General features: G+C 43.1%; 1 protein-coding gene across 1 annotated transcript in view; it reads right to left on the reverse strand.

Annotated features, from left to right (window-relative positions):
• Window positions 1-837: 837 nt before the first annotated feature.
• Window positions 838-16,223, reverse strand: part of Heatr3 (HEAT repeat containing 3) — a 41,473-nt gene continuing 26,087 nt past the window's right edge. Inside the window, exons 12-15 of the mRNA XM_070011951.1 lie at window positions 9,675-9,763; window positions 4,326-4,469; window positions 2,661-2,837; window positions 838-1,636 (exon numbers count right to left, since the gene is read on the reverse strand). Of these exons, the coding sequence (XP_069868052.1) occupies window positions 1,514-1,636; window positions 2,661-2,837; window positions 4,326-4,469; window positions 9,675-9,763 (533 nt within the window). The 3' untranslated portion in view covers window positions 838-1,513. The remainder of the gene's footprint in view (window positions 1,637-2,660; window positions 2,838-4,325; window positions 4,470-9,674; window positions 9,764-16,223) is intronic.

A 16,223-nucleotide genomic window follows, 5' to 3' on the forward strand; every position in this document is an offset into this window, starting at 1 on the left:
ATACAATGTTAATTGACATCTAAAAACACTACCCAGCAGTTGTTGAAATCACCTTCTTCCCATCTGCTCACAGAATATTCTCCTTGATAGACCACTGCAGGTGATGAAACAAGTCTCAGTACATCTTTTTTTTTGGCCTGTGTGTGTGTGTGTGTTGGAATTGGGGCTTGAACTCAGGCTTGCATTCTGGCTATCACTCTGGCACTTGAGCTATACATCCACTTCTGGCTTTTTGCTCCAATTTTTGGTATTAATTGGAGATAAAAGTCTCAGATTTAGTTCAGTGGTACAGCATTTGCCTAGTGTGAGCAAGGCCCTAGGTCAACCCCTAGCACCAAAATAATCAAATAATTTGTCTCTTAATCAAGACAACTGAGACCGATTGTGTGGAAAATTCAAATCTCCATGGACAGTTCTTCCAACTAATGGACAATGGAGCAAACCACGGCCTGCTTCAGGACCACAATGGGCAGGAAAGTTTCTTTTTTTTTTTTTTTTTGGGTCCGGTTGTGGGGCCTGAACCCTGGGCCTGGGTGCTGTCCCTCAGCTCTTCAGCTCAAGGTTAGCGCTCTACACTTGAGCCACAGCACCACTTCCGGCTTTTTTCTTTTTGCTTATGTGGTGCTGAGGAATCAAACCCAGGGCCTCAGGCATGCACAGCAAGCGCTCTACCACTGAGCCACCTTGGGCAGGAAAGTTTCTGCTGTAAGCTAGTTGTTACCTCATACTTTTAGGACTCTTGAAGTATTTTCCAATACTTTACACACAGGTGAGGCAGGCCACCCAGAAATAGGTGTGTGTAGTATTACAAAAAAAGGAATTTATAAGACATAAAGCTTTTAGTGAAAATGTTATTTATTCAAAATATGTTCTATAATTCTTACTCTATACCATATTAAATCAAGGCAGTGATTGATCATGTCACCATGAGATTACTGTCACCTCAGTAGCTCATCAGTACCAGCCCCTGAGTGATACAAATAAATTCAATTACTTCTTCACAATAGTATATAGCACTTCAGGACTGCATATTTCAGTTAGTTTCAGCTAATAAAAAAATTTGTGGCTTAAAAAAGTACCCAGGTAATGATTGAGACTTTGCTGTCTTGCAAAATTCAAGGGCATGATTGTTGAAAATGTCTTTACTGCCCAGGAAGTGGTTGGGAACCAGCTGTGGGCCAGGTATGTGGTTCAGAGCAAAGTGCGTGCATAAAAAACACTTTGTTCCCGGGGAATGTAGTTTGCTGGAGACACATAGACAAATGCACAGAACCCACAGCCCAAGCACACGTTTCTTACAGGTTTTACTTTTTTTTTTAAATGAACTTCAAATTAAAGTTCAAAGTATGAGCATTCCAAGAGCTTTTGGAAGCATATATTTGCAGCATCAACTCCTTTGGGAAGTTGGTCTCTTTTTGTGGCACTGGGCAGACCCAGGCCTTCCCACATTATATACAAGCACTCCACCTCTGACCATGCCCCCAGGAGAGAGTCTTGAGTCTCTTCTGATGTTTCAGGAAGTCAGTCTTTTCTCCACAGTTTCTTGATAAGCAATAAACCTTCTCAAGTTCATCTTCACATTGTCAAGAACACACAGCTGATCTGGACTGTATTTACCTCTTCCTTCCTTTCGTATCTGCTCAAAAAAAAAAAAAGTATGCAATTTGGTATCTATTACAAATTCATTTAAATAAAGTAAGTATTTAATTTGGGGCATATGTAACTATTTTACACCCAAGACTTCAAGAATTTGGTGAAACAGTTTTACTCCCAAGTTAAATAAAATACAAAGAACAAAGATAGATTTAGAAGGTGCACCCTTTTATTGATTAATTTTTGGTAGGACTTGCTAGGCAGGCACTCTACCACTTGAGCTCTGTCCCCGTCTGTTTTCTTGCTCGCTTATTTTTTGCCTAGGCCACCATGGATCACAATTTTAATTATGCTTCTCACTGTAACTGGGATGGCAAGCGTATGCCACCATGCCCAGCTTTTTCTGTTGACATGGGATCTCCCCAATTTTTTGCTTAAGCTGGCCTGGAACTTTGATCCTTCCCATTTCAGCCTTACAAGTAGCTTAAGATTTACAGGCTAGAGACATGAGGCCTGGTAGAGTCATACTTTAAAAGAATGAATTTTATGGCACTCCAGCAAAGGTGAAGTTTTAGGGTGCAACAGAAACATTTGGAAAGTGTGCTACAAAACGGATTGGTGGGCCAGTCTTCTTATTCAGAAGGTTAGGAGTTGGGGAAAAAAAAAGCCTAAGTGGAGGCATGGCTCAAGTAGTAGAGTACCAGTCTTGAGCAAACAAAAAGCTGAAGGACAGTACCCAGACTCTGAGTTCTTCAGAGGCTGGGCTGTAGCTCAGATGTACTACATGAAAGTGCTTGGTGGGTACAGGTCATGGCATTCACATACATAAAGCACTGGTAGAGTACAAGGAGCTGGTCAAATGCCAATCTGGCTCCAATTCCAAAGATTGGGCATCATTGCAGATCTATAACTCAGTGAGCAAGCATTTGGGATAAAGTGCTCTGGTAATTGCTGACACTTACAGGGGCTGCTACAGTCTACACATGTGCTTAGCTGTGGGTAGGAATTACACCTCCTCCCTGGAGAACACTCAGACTTGTGCATCTACAAGTAAAGCAGCTACAAACCTTCGTTTTGAAGACAGGCTGAAATTCTTTGAGAGCAGATAGCAATTTTATTTGGATTGAAGCCCTTTCAGCTTCCTCCCCATCTGCAAAGACATCAAAGAGGGCATCCAGAGCTTCTCCTACAACCACGAGGGAAGGGTCTTTGGTGGCGACCTCAAGCAGAAAGCACCCAATGGTCTGGAACAACACACACAGGTAACATGCTTTCATTGTACATTCTAATCTTGCTATCATCCTGTTTCATACAGAAATAATACAGCAGAAATGATAACTTATTAAAGAACTAAGACTTTACAAATACTTATAAACATACTAACATAACAGAAGAGTATTATACTTTACATTCCTAAATAAAGTGAATTAAGATCCACAATAATATTGGAAAAATTGATTTTGGAAATATTAGAACTCCCTGAAAAAGCTTCTGTATAGTGTTCAAGGCACAGAAATCTTACCTGTAACAACGAAATCTGCTTTCAAAAGTAGATGAAAACCAGTAAATTAACCCAGCAATTTTGCCTCACCATCTTGGTTGATACCCCCCACCCCCAGTCCCTAGCCCCACAGAGCTAACGAGAGCATTCTCAAGATGTAAAGGTGCAGAATAACCTTCTGTAGCCTGGCTGCTCTGCCTCCCAGCATCTCTGGGTGACGTGCAGCTAGGTCATGTGGCTAAGGAATAGGGTGATCCCTGGCCAGTTGGTTAAGTTCTCTGGGCCCTGATTTTTCTCTTCCAGAATATAACTGAAAGTACACAGCACTACCTATGAGGTAGTCTTATTAAAACAAGGATCTGAATCCTTGGCTCAATGAAATCCAGCCTTTACATCTAGCTTCCAGCTGGCAGGAAGTAGAAAGGACAGAGGAAGAAGCCTACAACCACAAGGAAGCAGTCAGACAGATCCACAAGGCTGCACAGTCTGCCGGGTGCTGATCTGGATGATGAGGACAAACAGGTGGTTTGGGGATAACCAAGGTTAAGAGAGAAAGACGCATACAATCCCAACCCAGGCAAAATCCCTGGCTTTCCTGATTTAAACCACCCACAAGGAGGTAGACTGGATCCAACTGGGAGCTTATGAATGGACTAGGAAGTAGACACATCAAAAAATGACAGCTGCAGAAGGCATAACAATGGCAGTCAAGTAAAATATTGTCCCTATTTATAATAGATACAATTAAACTGATAGGGGAAAATGCCAGGTCTGTAATTTACTTACATACCCAGAAGAGAAACTCCATAAAGTACACAGATAGAACATTAATTGTTGATCTGTTATGGGGCACAAACTTAGTGGTTACTACCTTTTACATGCTTAGAAATGTAACTAACAAGATTTACAAATTGTATAGTTGAGAAGAGGTTACTGTTCCATTAAAGTGACAATCAGCCCTTAATGAAGTAGGAGAAACACACACACACACACACACAGAGAAAGCATTTCAGGTAGTTAAATGGCAAAAATGAGGCTTAAATTTAAAGTACTTATCTTACACCTGCCATTAGATCACCCCAAAGGGATCCTTGTACGAAAGTACCTTCAGCAACTTGTTGCTAGTGTCTTCTCATGGGGCCCGCACAAGCATTAGAAACTTGTGCCCATTCTTCACCTCTTCCCCAGTATTCCAGTATTTCACATCCATTCTGGGAGCAAACTGTTTTACCTTAAGAGTGTCAAGTGTCCCACTTTCTTTGGCCAGCATACTGCCAGTGATTCCTGAAATACTGACAACGTTCACTCGAACCCCGACATTGCTGCTCCCAATGCCAGCTCTGCACAGTGTCATCAGCTGCTCGGGTGTCATGCACTGTTGAGAGGAAGGGGGCATATGAACAGTGTTACACCCCACCATTCCAATGGCAAATGAAAGCCAGCAATCTCTTCTATAGGCTACTGTATGAGGCCAAAGACAGAGTGAGTACCTGGCAGAGAACTTAAGTATTCTGAGCTAAGATGAGTCCTTCTCATGTTACTTGTTACTATCCAATATTTAAGGAGCTTTAAGTCCTATTAGTTTCATTTGAAGACTTTCATTTCAGATGTACATATACTAAACAGATTCCACTTCTATTTTATATTGATCATGAAGGTTTGAACATATAGTTGGGTAAGGTGGCTAATACCTATAATCCCAGCTACTCAGGAGGAAAATGGTGACTGTAGTTCAGCCCAGAAAAAAAAAATAATGAGAACTAATCACAGCAAATTGGCTGGGCATGGTGGTACACACCTGTCATCCTTGCTATGCAGGGGATGTAGGATAGGGGGATTTCAGTCTGAGGCCAGCTCAGTAAAAAGCAGAAGACCCTATCTGAAAAATAACCGAAGCAAAAAGGGCTGGGGGATATGGTTCAAGTGGTAGACTGCTTGTCTAGCAAGCACAAGGCCCTCAATTCAAACCTCAGAACCACCAAAACAAAAAATAAAGTTTTGAAAGTAGCCTAAATAAAAGTGGTCTTTGTGTAGCCAGATGCTGTGGCTCATATCTATATCCATATCCATCTATCTATCTATCTATCTATCTATCTATCTATCTATCATCTATCTATCTATCTATCTATCTATCTATCTATATATTTTTGTCGGTTGTGGGGCTTGAACTCTGGGCCTGGGCGCTGTCCCTCAGCTCTTCAGCTCAAGGCGAGCGCTCTACCACTTGAGCTACAGCGCCACTTCCGGTTTTCTGGTGGTTTATTGGAGATAGGAGTCTCACGGTCTCTCCTGTCCGGGCTGGCTTTGAACCGCGATCCTCAGATCTCAGCATCCTAAGTAGCTAGGATTACAGGCGTGAGCCACCAGCGCCCGGCTTTCATATCTATATTCCTAGCTACTCAGGAGACTGACATCTCAGGGCTGGTTTGAAACCAGCCCAGGCAGGAAAGTCTGTAAGACTCTTATTTCTAATTAATCACCTAAAAGCTGGAAGTAGAGCTGTAGCTCAAGTAGTAGACAGCACCTAGTACCCAAGTTAAAGCTCCAGGACTACCACACACATATACAAAAATAGAGTGCAAATAATATACGAATTTTGAGATGTTTTTGTGTAAGTTACTAAAGATCGTAAAAATCATCAAGTTATATAGTGCTATGTGGTGGTAATTTTCAGCTTGAGCTAATTTGTGCACAAGTTTAGGAGCAAGTTCCATGAATGTTGCACTGCCTGGCCATGACCTCTAACCAGCAGCAAGCACAGAGCAATGAGAAAAAGATGGTCAGGGGTTGGTGGCATGGCTCATTAGTAGAGCACTAGCCAATGAGTAAATGTGTCAGGTAGTGAGTCTGAATCTCAGACTTGAACAAAGATTAAAAAAAAAAAGATAGTATAGAGCCAGACTTTCCAGGTTTCAAATCCCAGCTATGCTTGGACCTCTTGGCACTCCAGCACAGGTTACTTGATTCTAAATGTTATCCACTTTGCACAGGAGGGCAGGGCCACAGACATCCACAGAGAGCTACATGGATCCAACAGTGCATACAAAACATTCACTGAAGCCGGGCGCTGGTGGCTCACGCCTATAATCCTAGCTACTCAGGAGGCTGAGATCTGAGGATCGCGGTTCAAAGCCAGCCCGGGCAGGAGAGACCGTGAGACTCTTATCTCCAATAAAACCACCAGAAAACCGGAAGTGGCGCTGTAGCTCAAGTGGTAGAGCCCTCGCCTTGAGCTGAAGAGCTGAGGGACAACGCCCAGGCCCAGAGTTCAAGCCCCACGACCGACAAAAAAAAAAAAAAATTCACTGATATTAATGGCAGTGAATATTTGTAAACCCTTAAACTTCTTTCTTTTCTTTATTTTAGGTCAGAGATTGAGACTCAAACTCAGTATCTGCCTTTTACTTATTTCTGAATCTTCTGCATGGCTTTTGCCCAATGAGAAGGAACAGCTGATGGTGCCTGATTTCCCAGGAAATACTCTAATGACAGGGCTGAGCTGGGCATGTGGCTTAGTGGTAGGGCATCCGCCTAGCAAGCAGAAGATCCTGGGTTCAAACCCCAACACTACCCACAAAGAAAATTTTGCAGTAACTATGGTTGCAGTATTACCAGAACTCAAACAAGTCACCGAATGCACATGAGCCAGCAAGGTAAAGAGCTAGGGAAGCGGCAGCCGGGTCCTGAGTTCCACACTATCCCACTAGTGTGATACTTGTTGAGTTTTGTTTTGCTGGTCCTGGGGCTTGAACTCTGCCTCTTTGTGCTTAAGATTAGCCCTCTACCATTTGAGCCACAGTGCCATTTCTGACGTTTTCTGTTTATGTGATACCAAGGAATTGAACCCAGGGCTTCGTGCATGCAAGACAAGTACTCTACCACTAAGCCACATACCCAGCCAGGAGCTGAGTTGTTTTTTTTTTTTTTCTTTGTCAGTCCTGGGGCTTGAACTCGGGGCCTGAGCACTGTTTCTGAACTTCTTTTGCTCAAGGCTAAAGAAGCTGAGTTCTTAACACCTAGATATAGTGAGCCTGAGGAGCCAGAATCTTAACATACACAAACAGTTCCCTCTAACATACATGAACAGTTCCCTCTAACACACATGAACAGTTCCCTCTAACATATATGAACAGTTACTTCTAACTGAGCACAGCTTTAACTAATTGTTTTTCTTTTTTGAGACAGGGTCTTGCTGTGCAACCTATGCTGGCCTTGAACTTGCCATCCTTCTGCTGGGATTAAGGGTAGGGCTACAGGTATTCATCACCACACCTCGCTCAAGTAGTTTTCTGTAACTACCAGATAGGCCCAGGAACTGCTCCCCGCATGCCACAGAAAATAAGAGCAAAAGCTTAAGCCAGTAGCTCATGCCTATAATCCTAGCTACTCAGGAGGCTGAGATCTGAGTATTGCAATTCAAAGTCAGCCTGGGCATTGCCAGGCGCTAGTGACTCTCTCTTATCTCCAATTAACCACCAGAAAACCAGAAGTGGAGCTGTGGCTCAAAGTGGTAGAGTATCAGCCTTGAACAAAAGAGTTCAGGGACAGTGCCCCAGGCCCTGAGTTCAAGCCCTATAACTGACATATAAAAGAAAGAAAGAAACAAAGGAGGAGGCTACAATGCTTGATAAGAAATGTACCCACTATCTTGCCCATGTAATTGTAACCCCTCTGAACAGTATTTTCACAATAAAAAAATTAAAATTAAAATTAAAAAAATAAAAATAAAAGAAAGAAAATAAGCAAAAATATCATATTTTTCTATAGGCTCTACAGCCACATGGCAAGCTATGTGTTATTATCATTTTCATTTCACAGAAAGAGAAGGCTAACAATTACGTTAAAAGAATTCTCAACTGTAACCCCTCTATATATCATCTTTATTACAATTTTTTTTTTTTGTCGGTCGTGGGGTTTGAACTCTGGGCCTGGGCGCTGTCCCTCAGCTCTTCAGCTCAAGGAGAGTGCTCTACCACTTGAGCCACAGCGCCACTTCTGGTTTTCTGGTGGTTTATTGGAGACAGGAGTCTCACGGTCTCTCCTGCCCTGGCTGGCTTTGAACCGTGATCCTCAGATCTCAGTCTCCTGAGTAGCTAGGATTACAGGTGTGAGCCACCAGCGCCCGGCCTTTATTACAATTTTTAAAAAATAAAAGCCAGAGGTAGAGCTGTGACTCAAGCAGAAGAGAGCTAGCCTTGAGCAAAAATAAGCTTAGGGAGAGCACCCAAGCTAAGTTCAATCCCCAGGAGACAGACAGACAGACAGACAGACAGACAGACAGACAGACACACACACACACACACACACACACACACACACACACACACACTTTTCAAATATACAAAGAAGCTTTTAAATCATAGAGAACATACTAGCATGAAGTCAAAGGCATCCATTTTGTTGCACAGTAACAACAACAACAACAACAGCAAAAATTCCCAGAATGGAATACAAAACAAAATAAAAACAAACCACACACACACACACACACTTACTTTTCTTTTCTTGTTTTTTTTTTTTTTTGGGTCCGGTCCTGAGGCCTGAACTCTGGGCCTGGGCGCTGTCCCTGAGCTCTTCAGCTCAAGGCTAGCACTCTACCACTTGAGCCACAGCGCCACTTCCGGCTTTTTTCTTTTTGCTTATGTGGTGCTGAGGAATCGAACCCAGGGCCTCAGGCATGCAAGGCAAGCGCTCTACCACTGAGCCACCTTCCCAGCCCACACACACACTTTTCAAATATACAAAGAAGCTTTTAAATCATAGAGAACATGCTAGCATGAAGTCAATGGCATCCATTTTGTTGCACAGTAACAACAACAACAACAGCAAAAATTCCCAGAATGGAATACAAAACAAAACAAAACAAAAAAACAAACTAACTCAATCTCTGGCTTCAATCCCCAGCACTGGGGAAAAAAAACAATCTAAGGCTCAGACATAAGGTCCATGACAAGAGACATAGAAGCCAACCTGAAAGGATTCCTACTATCTAAAATGAGTCAACTTTTAAAAAAAATTGTAATTGTAAAGGTGATGTACAGAGGGGTTACAGTTATGTAAGTAAGATAAAGAGTACATTTATTTTTGGACAATGTCACCCCTTTCCTCACTCTCTCCCAGTTTTTCTCTCCTGTCCCTACCCACAAGTTGTATAGGTCATTTTTAACATAGTGTCTAATGAGTCCCATTGCTGCATCATTTGTTCACCCTTTGTCCCTCCATTTCTGTACCCCCTCCTTGCCCTCCCAAAGACAGATAAAGGAACAAACAAGTCAAACAGAAGACAAAAACAGCAGCACCACCAACAAAAAACCCTCTTGTTTAAAATGGGTCAACTTTTGCATCAAAAAGAGTAAATAGCTGGACTTATTGGTGCATGCCCTTAATCCCAGCACTTGGGAGACAGAGTGAAGGAAGATCAGAGAGTTCAAGGCCAGACTACGTTGCATACTGAGGCCCTGTCTCAAAAAACCAGAGGGAATGAAAACAAAACCAAAAACTCAACACTCAGTTGTATGGCCACAGAAGCACTTCCAACAAGAAGACACTTCAAGTTTCAAAGTAGTTTAAAAAATCTTACCTGGGGAAGGTTATTAGAGGCCATTGTTTGCAAAAGGGCCCTCAAGGCACTAGTTATGGCTTCCAGAAAGTCCGGGTGGTCAGCAAAACCTAAAACAGAAAGTTACCACAAAACACAAAGATCAAGTCAAGTTCTCTCTCCCAAGACAAGCTATTCTGAGAAAATTGGATTAAAGGAAGCATGCCACATGTTAGCATATGCTATGTAATTTTTTTTTAAATTCTTGATATTTAAGCCAATGTTTAGTTCACAGAGCTCTGGACAGTATAGCTGTGGAGTCTAAAGATGACCAGGGGAGATGTCCTGCCCAAGTGAGGTGGTGTTCACTGGACTCACTTTGGAATAGGACAGGCCTGAGCCACCTGCTGTGCGGGAACTCAGTCTCACCGACCTCCATCATGGCACTAGGCAGACCCCTGGTTAAGCTGTCTCCCACACCAGCCTTCTTGCCAACCCTAGCCCACTGCAAGCCAGGAACTGCAGCCAAGGGCTCTAGGCTGCCCTGCCCCCAGGTCTTCACCAACCCCACCCCAGCTCCTCATCCATTTTCCAACTGACCCTCTTCCCACATAGGAGCAGCAGTGCAGCAGTTACAGGTGATGGTGCAGGTAGTCACTGGCAAGGATGAGTGAGAATCCCTGCACTTCAATGGGAAGGGAAAAGCACTGGTGTGTTACGACTGTAACTTCCAAAAGGGTCACAGCAACACTGCCAGTCCCCTGCTCTGGAAGCCTGCCCTTCCCACAAAGAAGGGGAAGCACGTTCCCCCACGCCTTGAATCTAGTTGTGATGTGTGACTTCTTCAATGAACAGGACATATGAATGACTGGCTAGATAATAAAAGACAGTATGAATTACTGCTGTTTTTACTGATTTCTTATTTTTTGTGTTGGTCCTGGGGCTTGAAATCAGGGCCTGGATGCTGTTCCGGAGCTTTTTTGTTCAAGGCTAGCTCTCTATCACTTGAGCCACAGGTCCACTTTCAGCTTTTTTCAGTGGTTAATTGGAGATAAGAGTCTCAAACTTTCTTGCCTGAGCTGGCTTCAAACTGCTATCCTCAGATCTCAGCCTCCTAAGTAGCTAGGATTACAGGTGTGAGCCACCAGTGTTGTAATTACTGCTGTTTAAATTCATTGTTTGGGCTAATTTGTAATACAGCAAAGACAGCATGGTTTCCTGCTCTCTGGTGCTGGAGACCTTGTTCTAGTTCTGAAGCCCTACTTTCAAGCAGGCAGCTTCTCAAAAACTATTGTGAGGGCTGGGAAGGTGGCTCAGTGGTAGAGCGCTTGCCTTGCAAGCATGAGGCCCTGGGTTCGATTCCTCAGCACCACATAAGCAAAAAGAAAAAAGCCGGAAGTGGTGCTGTGGCTCAAGCGGTAGAGCGCTAGCCTTGAGCCTTGAGCTGAAGAGCTGAGGGACAGTGCCCAGGCCCAGCATTCAGACCCCACGACCGGACCCCCAAAGGAAAAAAAAAAAAACTATTGTGAGAAACTATTGTTTTTCTTTTTCTTCAGCTCAAGGCTAGCGCTCTACCACTTGAGCCACAGCGCCACTTCCAACTTTTTTCTTTTTGCTTATGTGGTGCGGAGGAATTGAACCCAGGGTCTCATGCATGCAAGGCAAGCACTCTACCACTGAGCCACCTTCCTAGCCCTATTGTTTTTCTTGAGACAAGGTCTCACCCTATACCCTTATCTAGGCAAGGAAAACATTTCTGGTCATTCATCCAAGTTTGAGAAAGATACTTCAACCCATCCAGATATAGTTTCAGTTAACAGGTCAGCAGACCTGGCATTCCCTAAGAAATTGAGGAAATACTAAAAGAAGTTAAAAAGGGGTGAGATTTGAAATGTCTTTCTGGACTGGGAATATAGTGCAGTAGACCAGAGTTTGCTTAGCATGCAGGAGACCCTGGGTTCAAACCCTATGCTACTGCCAAAACAAACAAAAAAGTTTCTGAGAACATTACATAGCACCAAAGAAGCTGCAGCACACCTAAATGTAAGTAAATAGTCAACCTACAAATCAGACAGCAGATTATGTTCTAATGAATTTTTCAGATTGATTGTTAACACCCTGATGTGGAATAGAAAATATATCCCAGAATGGGACACCACCATTCTAACTACAATACCAACAACAGCAAAAAAAAAAAAAAATGATTCCAACTTCTAGAATCTAGGAAAACAGAATCCTAAACAATGTAATGGAGCCCAACTGACAGAATGAGAATTCAACATCATTGAAAATTAGGTGTTTTGAAAATCAACAGCTCCTAACAAAAGGGAAAAAGATAATGATGCTTTTAATGCAAGAATCAAACTAAAACATCTGTCATTTTATCCCTGGTGCTAGCCAAAAGCATAATGTTGGCATGTACAGAGACTCATATAAACTTCATAACTATTCAGAACTGTATTTTAGCAATAAAAATAAAACAAATTAGAGCTGTATAAGTCTCATCCATTTAACTTTCAAATACAGTTAACACAAAAAGGCAAGCAATTTAGCCTCATCCTTCCCACCAAATTCACCAAAAACATTATCCATACAGACTCATAAAATTACATCTAACTAAATCACAGGCATCTAAAAGGACTGTATTAGAATATCATCTCTCAAAACTGGAGGGTCTCAGCCCTGGTGAAAAGTCCGTGAGATAGTAATCCTAACCAATAGGTGCAATGGTGTCTGTCTGCCAATCTAGAGTATTGTCTAGTATCTGGGGTCCCATAGTACATTTTTATGGAATCCAGGGTCCCCTAGTACATTACCTGAAATTTGGGCCCTCTAGTACATTGTCTGGAATCTTATTTCACTCAAGCCCATAAAAGTGAGTAGCTGGCACAATCTGACCATTGGAGCAGAGGTGGCTGGCCTGATCATGACCAGCCACATTTCCCCCTCACCCTGAACCTTCTTAGGAACCTGGAACATACTTAGGTGGTGTAGATGTTGGGGATGGGGGAGGAGAGGGAAGGGGAGGGTCATTCTGTCCCTTTAGCCAGCCTGATACCCTCAGGACTAGGAGGAAGTGCCCTCACTGCTCATGCCCTTAGCCACGTGCTCATTTCTGTGGTCTGAGGCAGGGAGCAGAGTCAAACAGGAATCTACAGCCAGGGTCCCAATGAGCAGGGCCCACTCATATCTCCTAACTGCTTCCAAGTGCTGCCAGCCATGAGCTGACTTTGTCAAGCTCTGGTCTATAGCTGTCATCTCTTGCTTTTGAATCGTTTCCCAGTGAGTGAAGTCCCAGTACCTAGGGCCTATCCCCAGCCAGCAGAAAGGCTTCTTTGCTGTAATGAATGCACCTGTTCTTTGCTTCTGCTATATACAGAAGCACTTGGGTATGTTTCTCCCAGATCATATGGCTTCCTCTGCAGGCATGACCACAGAGATCACACCAAGCTGAAGCCTGGGAGAATGATGGATGGCTTCTGAACTATGGTCAGGGTAACTAAGCACTTTGTAATAGTTTTATTTTTGTTTTGATTAGTTTTGCCAGTCCTGAGGATGGCTTCTGAACTATGGTCAGGGTACCTAAGCACTTTGTAATAGTTTTATTTTTGTTTTGATTAGTTTTGCCAGTCCTGAGGACTGAACTCAGGGTTTGGGCACTGTCCCTGAGCTTCTTTTGATAGCCTTCTACCACTTGAGCCACAGGGCCACATTTGGCTTTTTCTGTTTATATGGCATTGAGGAATAGAACCCAGCGCTTCATGAATGCTAGGCAAGCACTCTACCACCTAGCCACATTCCCAGCCCTGCACTTTGATAGTTTTAAATAAAATCCTATGCTCCTGGCTACCGACATAATCTTAAGAAAAAGAAAGAAACAAATTTTTGTGACATGCTGCTAGGTTAAGAACATTCTGATGTGTCTTGAAAGCCACTATGTTGTTTTTGTAGATATCACCTTCTATAGCCACTGTCACAATAAATGACCAGGGCTGGACATGTTAATTGGCCCTCCACACATGAAAGGGATTGGATTGCAGACAGGAAAAGTTACTACTGGAGAAGGATTGCCATTATAATGTCTTTGGATGTCCATGTTGCTCAGGTCTGTTCTGTGTCCTATGCCCTCTTGTGTCTCCTAACACTGATACTTGGAGAAATGGAGGTAAGAACTGGCCCCCAAAGTAATAACCTGGTTATTTATTTTGGAATAACAATGAACTCTCTTATAATGAAATCCTATGAGATAGTCAGTTATGCAGTATATATATTTGGCAGTACTAGGGTCTGAATTCTGAGTTTCCCACTTAAGCCCAAGCTCCATTCCTTTTTTGTCTATTTGTGTGTGTGTGTGTGTGTGTGTGTGTGTATGTGCACATGTGTGAGCGTGCACACCAGCCCTGGTGTGTGTGTGTGTGTGTGTATGTATGTGCACATGTGTGAGCGTGCACACCAGCCCTGGTGTGTGTGTGTGTGTGTGTGTGTATGTATGTGCACATGTGTGAGCGTGCACACCAGCCCTGGGCTGGAACTTAGGGCCTAGGTGCTGTCCCTGTGTTTTTTTGCTCAAGGCTACCACTCTACCTCTTAAGCCTCCACTTCTGGTTTTATTGATAATTTAATGGAGATAAGAGTCTTACAGACTTTCCTGCCCAGGCTGGCTTTGAACTGCAATCCTTAGATCCGACTTCCTGAGTTGCTAGGATTATAGGCGTGAGCAACTGACCCTGGGCTTGCATTGGTTATTTTTTTTTTTAATTTTTTTATTGTAAAGATACTATACAGAGGGTTACAGTTACATGAGTGGGGTAATGAGTACACTTCCTCTTGAACATTGTTACCCCCTCCATTGTTTTCCCCCGCATTGGTTATTTTTGAGATAGAATTCTGTTTGTTTACTGGACTGGCTTGGAACACAATCCTCCTATTTATGCTTCTTGCTCATTGCCACCCTAGTCTTTTCTGTTGAGATGAGGTCTCAAAAACTTTTTTGCCTGGGCTGGCCTGAAACTGAGATCCTTCTGATCTAAGCCTGAATGAGGGGATCCTAGATTCCAGGTAATGCATTAGGGGACCCCCAAATTACATGATAGTGTGGAGGAGCTTGCACCACACTGTGTATGGCTGGCTGGGTCATGTAAAAATAATGTTGAGAGAGCCTCATGGAACCCATCCTGTCTGAAGAGCTTCCCAGTTTATTCTTAGCTCTATTAAATCAGTTGGTTTTTGTTTGTTTGGATTGGTGAATTTGATTTAATAAGTAGTAACCACATCTCCCTTAGATTAGTATTTTTGCAATTGTGGCCTATAAATTGTGGCCTGAAACTACATATAAACACTTTTAAATTAAAAATAAAGCCGGGCGCTGGTGGCTCACGCCTGTAATCCTAGCTACTCAGGAGGCTGAGATCTGAGGATCGAGGTTCAAAGCCAGCCCGGGCAGGAGAGACTGTGAGACTCCTATCTCCAATAAACCACCAGAAAACCGGAAGTGGAGCTGTAGCTCAAGTGGTAGAGCTCTCGCCTAGCTGAAGAGCTGAGGGACAGCGCCCAGGCCCAGAGTTCAAGCCCTACGACCGACAAAAAATAAAATTTATGGCCTGCTGCTGGTGGCTTATGCCATAATCCTAGCTACTTAGGAGGCTGAATTTTGAGGACTGAGGTTCAAGACCAGCCCATGCAAAAAAAGTCCACGATACTCCAATTAACCAGCAAAAAGACAAAAATGGAGATGCGGTTCATGTGACAGAGTGTGAGTCTTGAGTGAAAAAGCTAAGGGAGAGAGTAAGGTCCTAAGTTCAAGCCCTAGCACAAGCACAAAAACAAAAACAAAACCACTCTAGGTTTTTGAGCATAAATGAAATTAATCCATAGGAGCTGTAATCTAAGAGATTCAGTAACTTCCATGCAAAGGCATTTGACGAAAGACGTGTTACAAAAGCAAGATGGCAAAAAAAAAAAAAGGTGGAGAACTGTGTGAGGAATTGCGCCATCACTGTCTATGCTAGGGTCTCTCTTTTTTTTTTTTTTTGGGTCCGGTTGTGGGGCCTGAACTCTGGGCCTGGGCGCTGTCCTTCAGCTCTTCAGTTCAAGGCTAGCGCTCTACCACAGCGCCACTTCCAGCTGTTTTTCTTTTTGCTTATGTGGTGCTGGGGAATCGAACCCAAGGCCTCACGCATGCAAGGCAAGCGCTCTACCACTGAGCCACCTTCCCAGCCCCTCGCTTATCGTTGAGACTCTGCAAGCATATAAATTTGGTTAACAGTGATGTGACCTGGGAGAGGTCAAGACAAAGGAAGCACCTATCAATTTTACATCTTCTAATTACTTTTACATTTTTTTCCTGTGTATCATCCAACCAAATTTAATTGTTTTTAAACTGGGTTTTTTTTTTTTTTACTATTTATTTATTGATTTATTTAGTCAGTCCTGGGGCTGGAACTCAGGACCTGAGCACTATCCCTAAGCTTCTTTTTGCTCAAGGTTAACACTCTACCACTTGAGCTACTATACTACTTTCAGCTTTTTCTATTTATGTGGTGCTAAGGAATTGAACCCAGGGCTTTGTGCATGCTAAGCAAATACTATCCC

The sequence above is a fragment of the Dipodomys merriami genome, unplaced genomic scaffold (genome assembly GCF_024711535.1).
Source record: "Dipodomys merriami isolate MVZ:Mamm:240054 unplaced genomic scaffold, mDipMer1.0.p SCAF_85, whole genome shotgun sequence".
Taxonomy (NCBI): Eukaryota; Metazoa; Chordata; class Mammalia; order Rodentia; family Heteromyidae; genus Dipodomys; species Dipodomys merriami.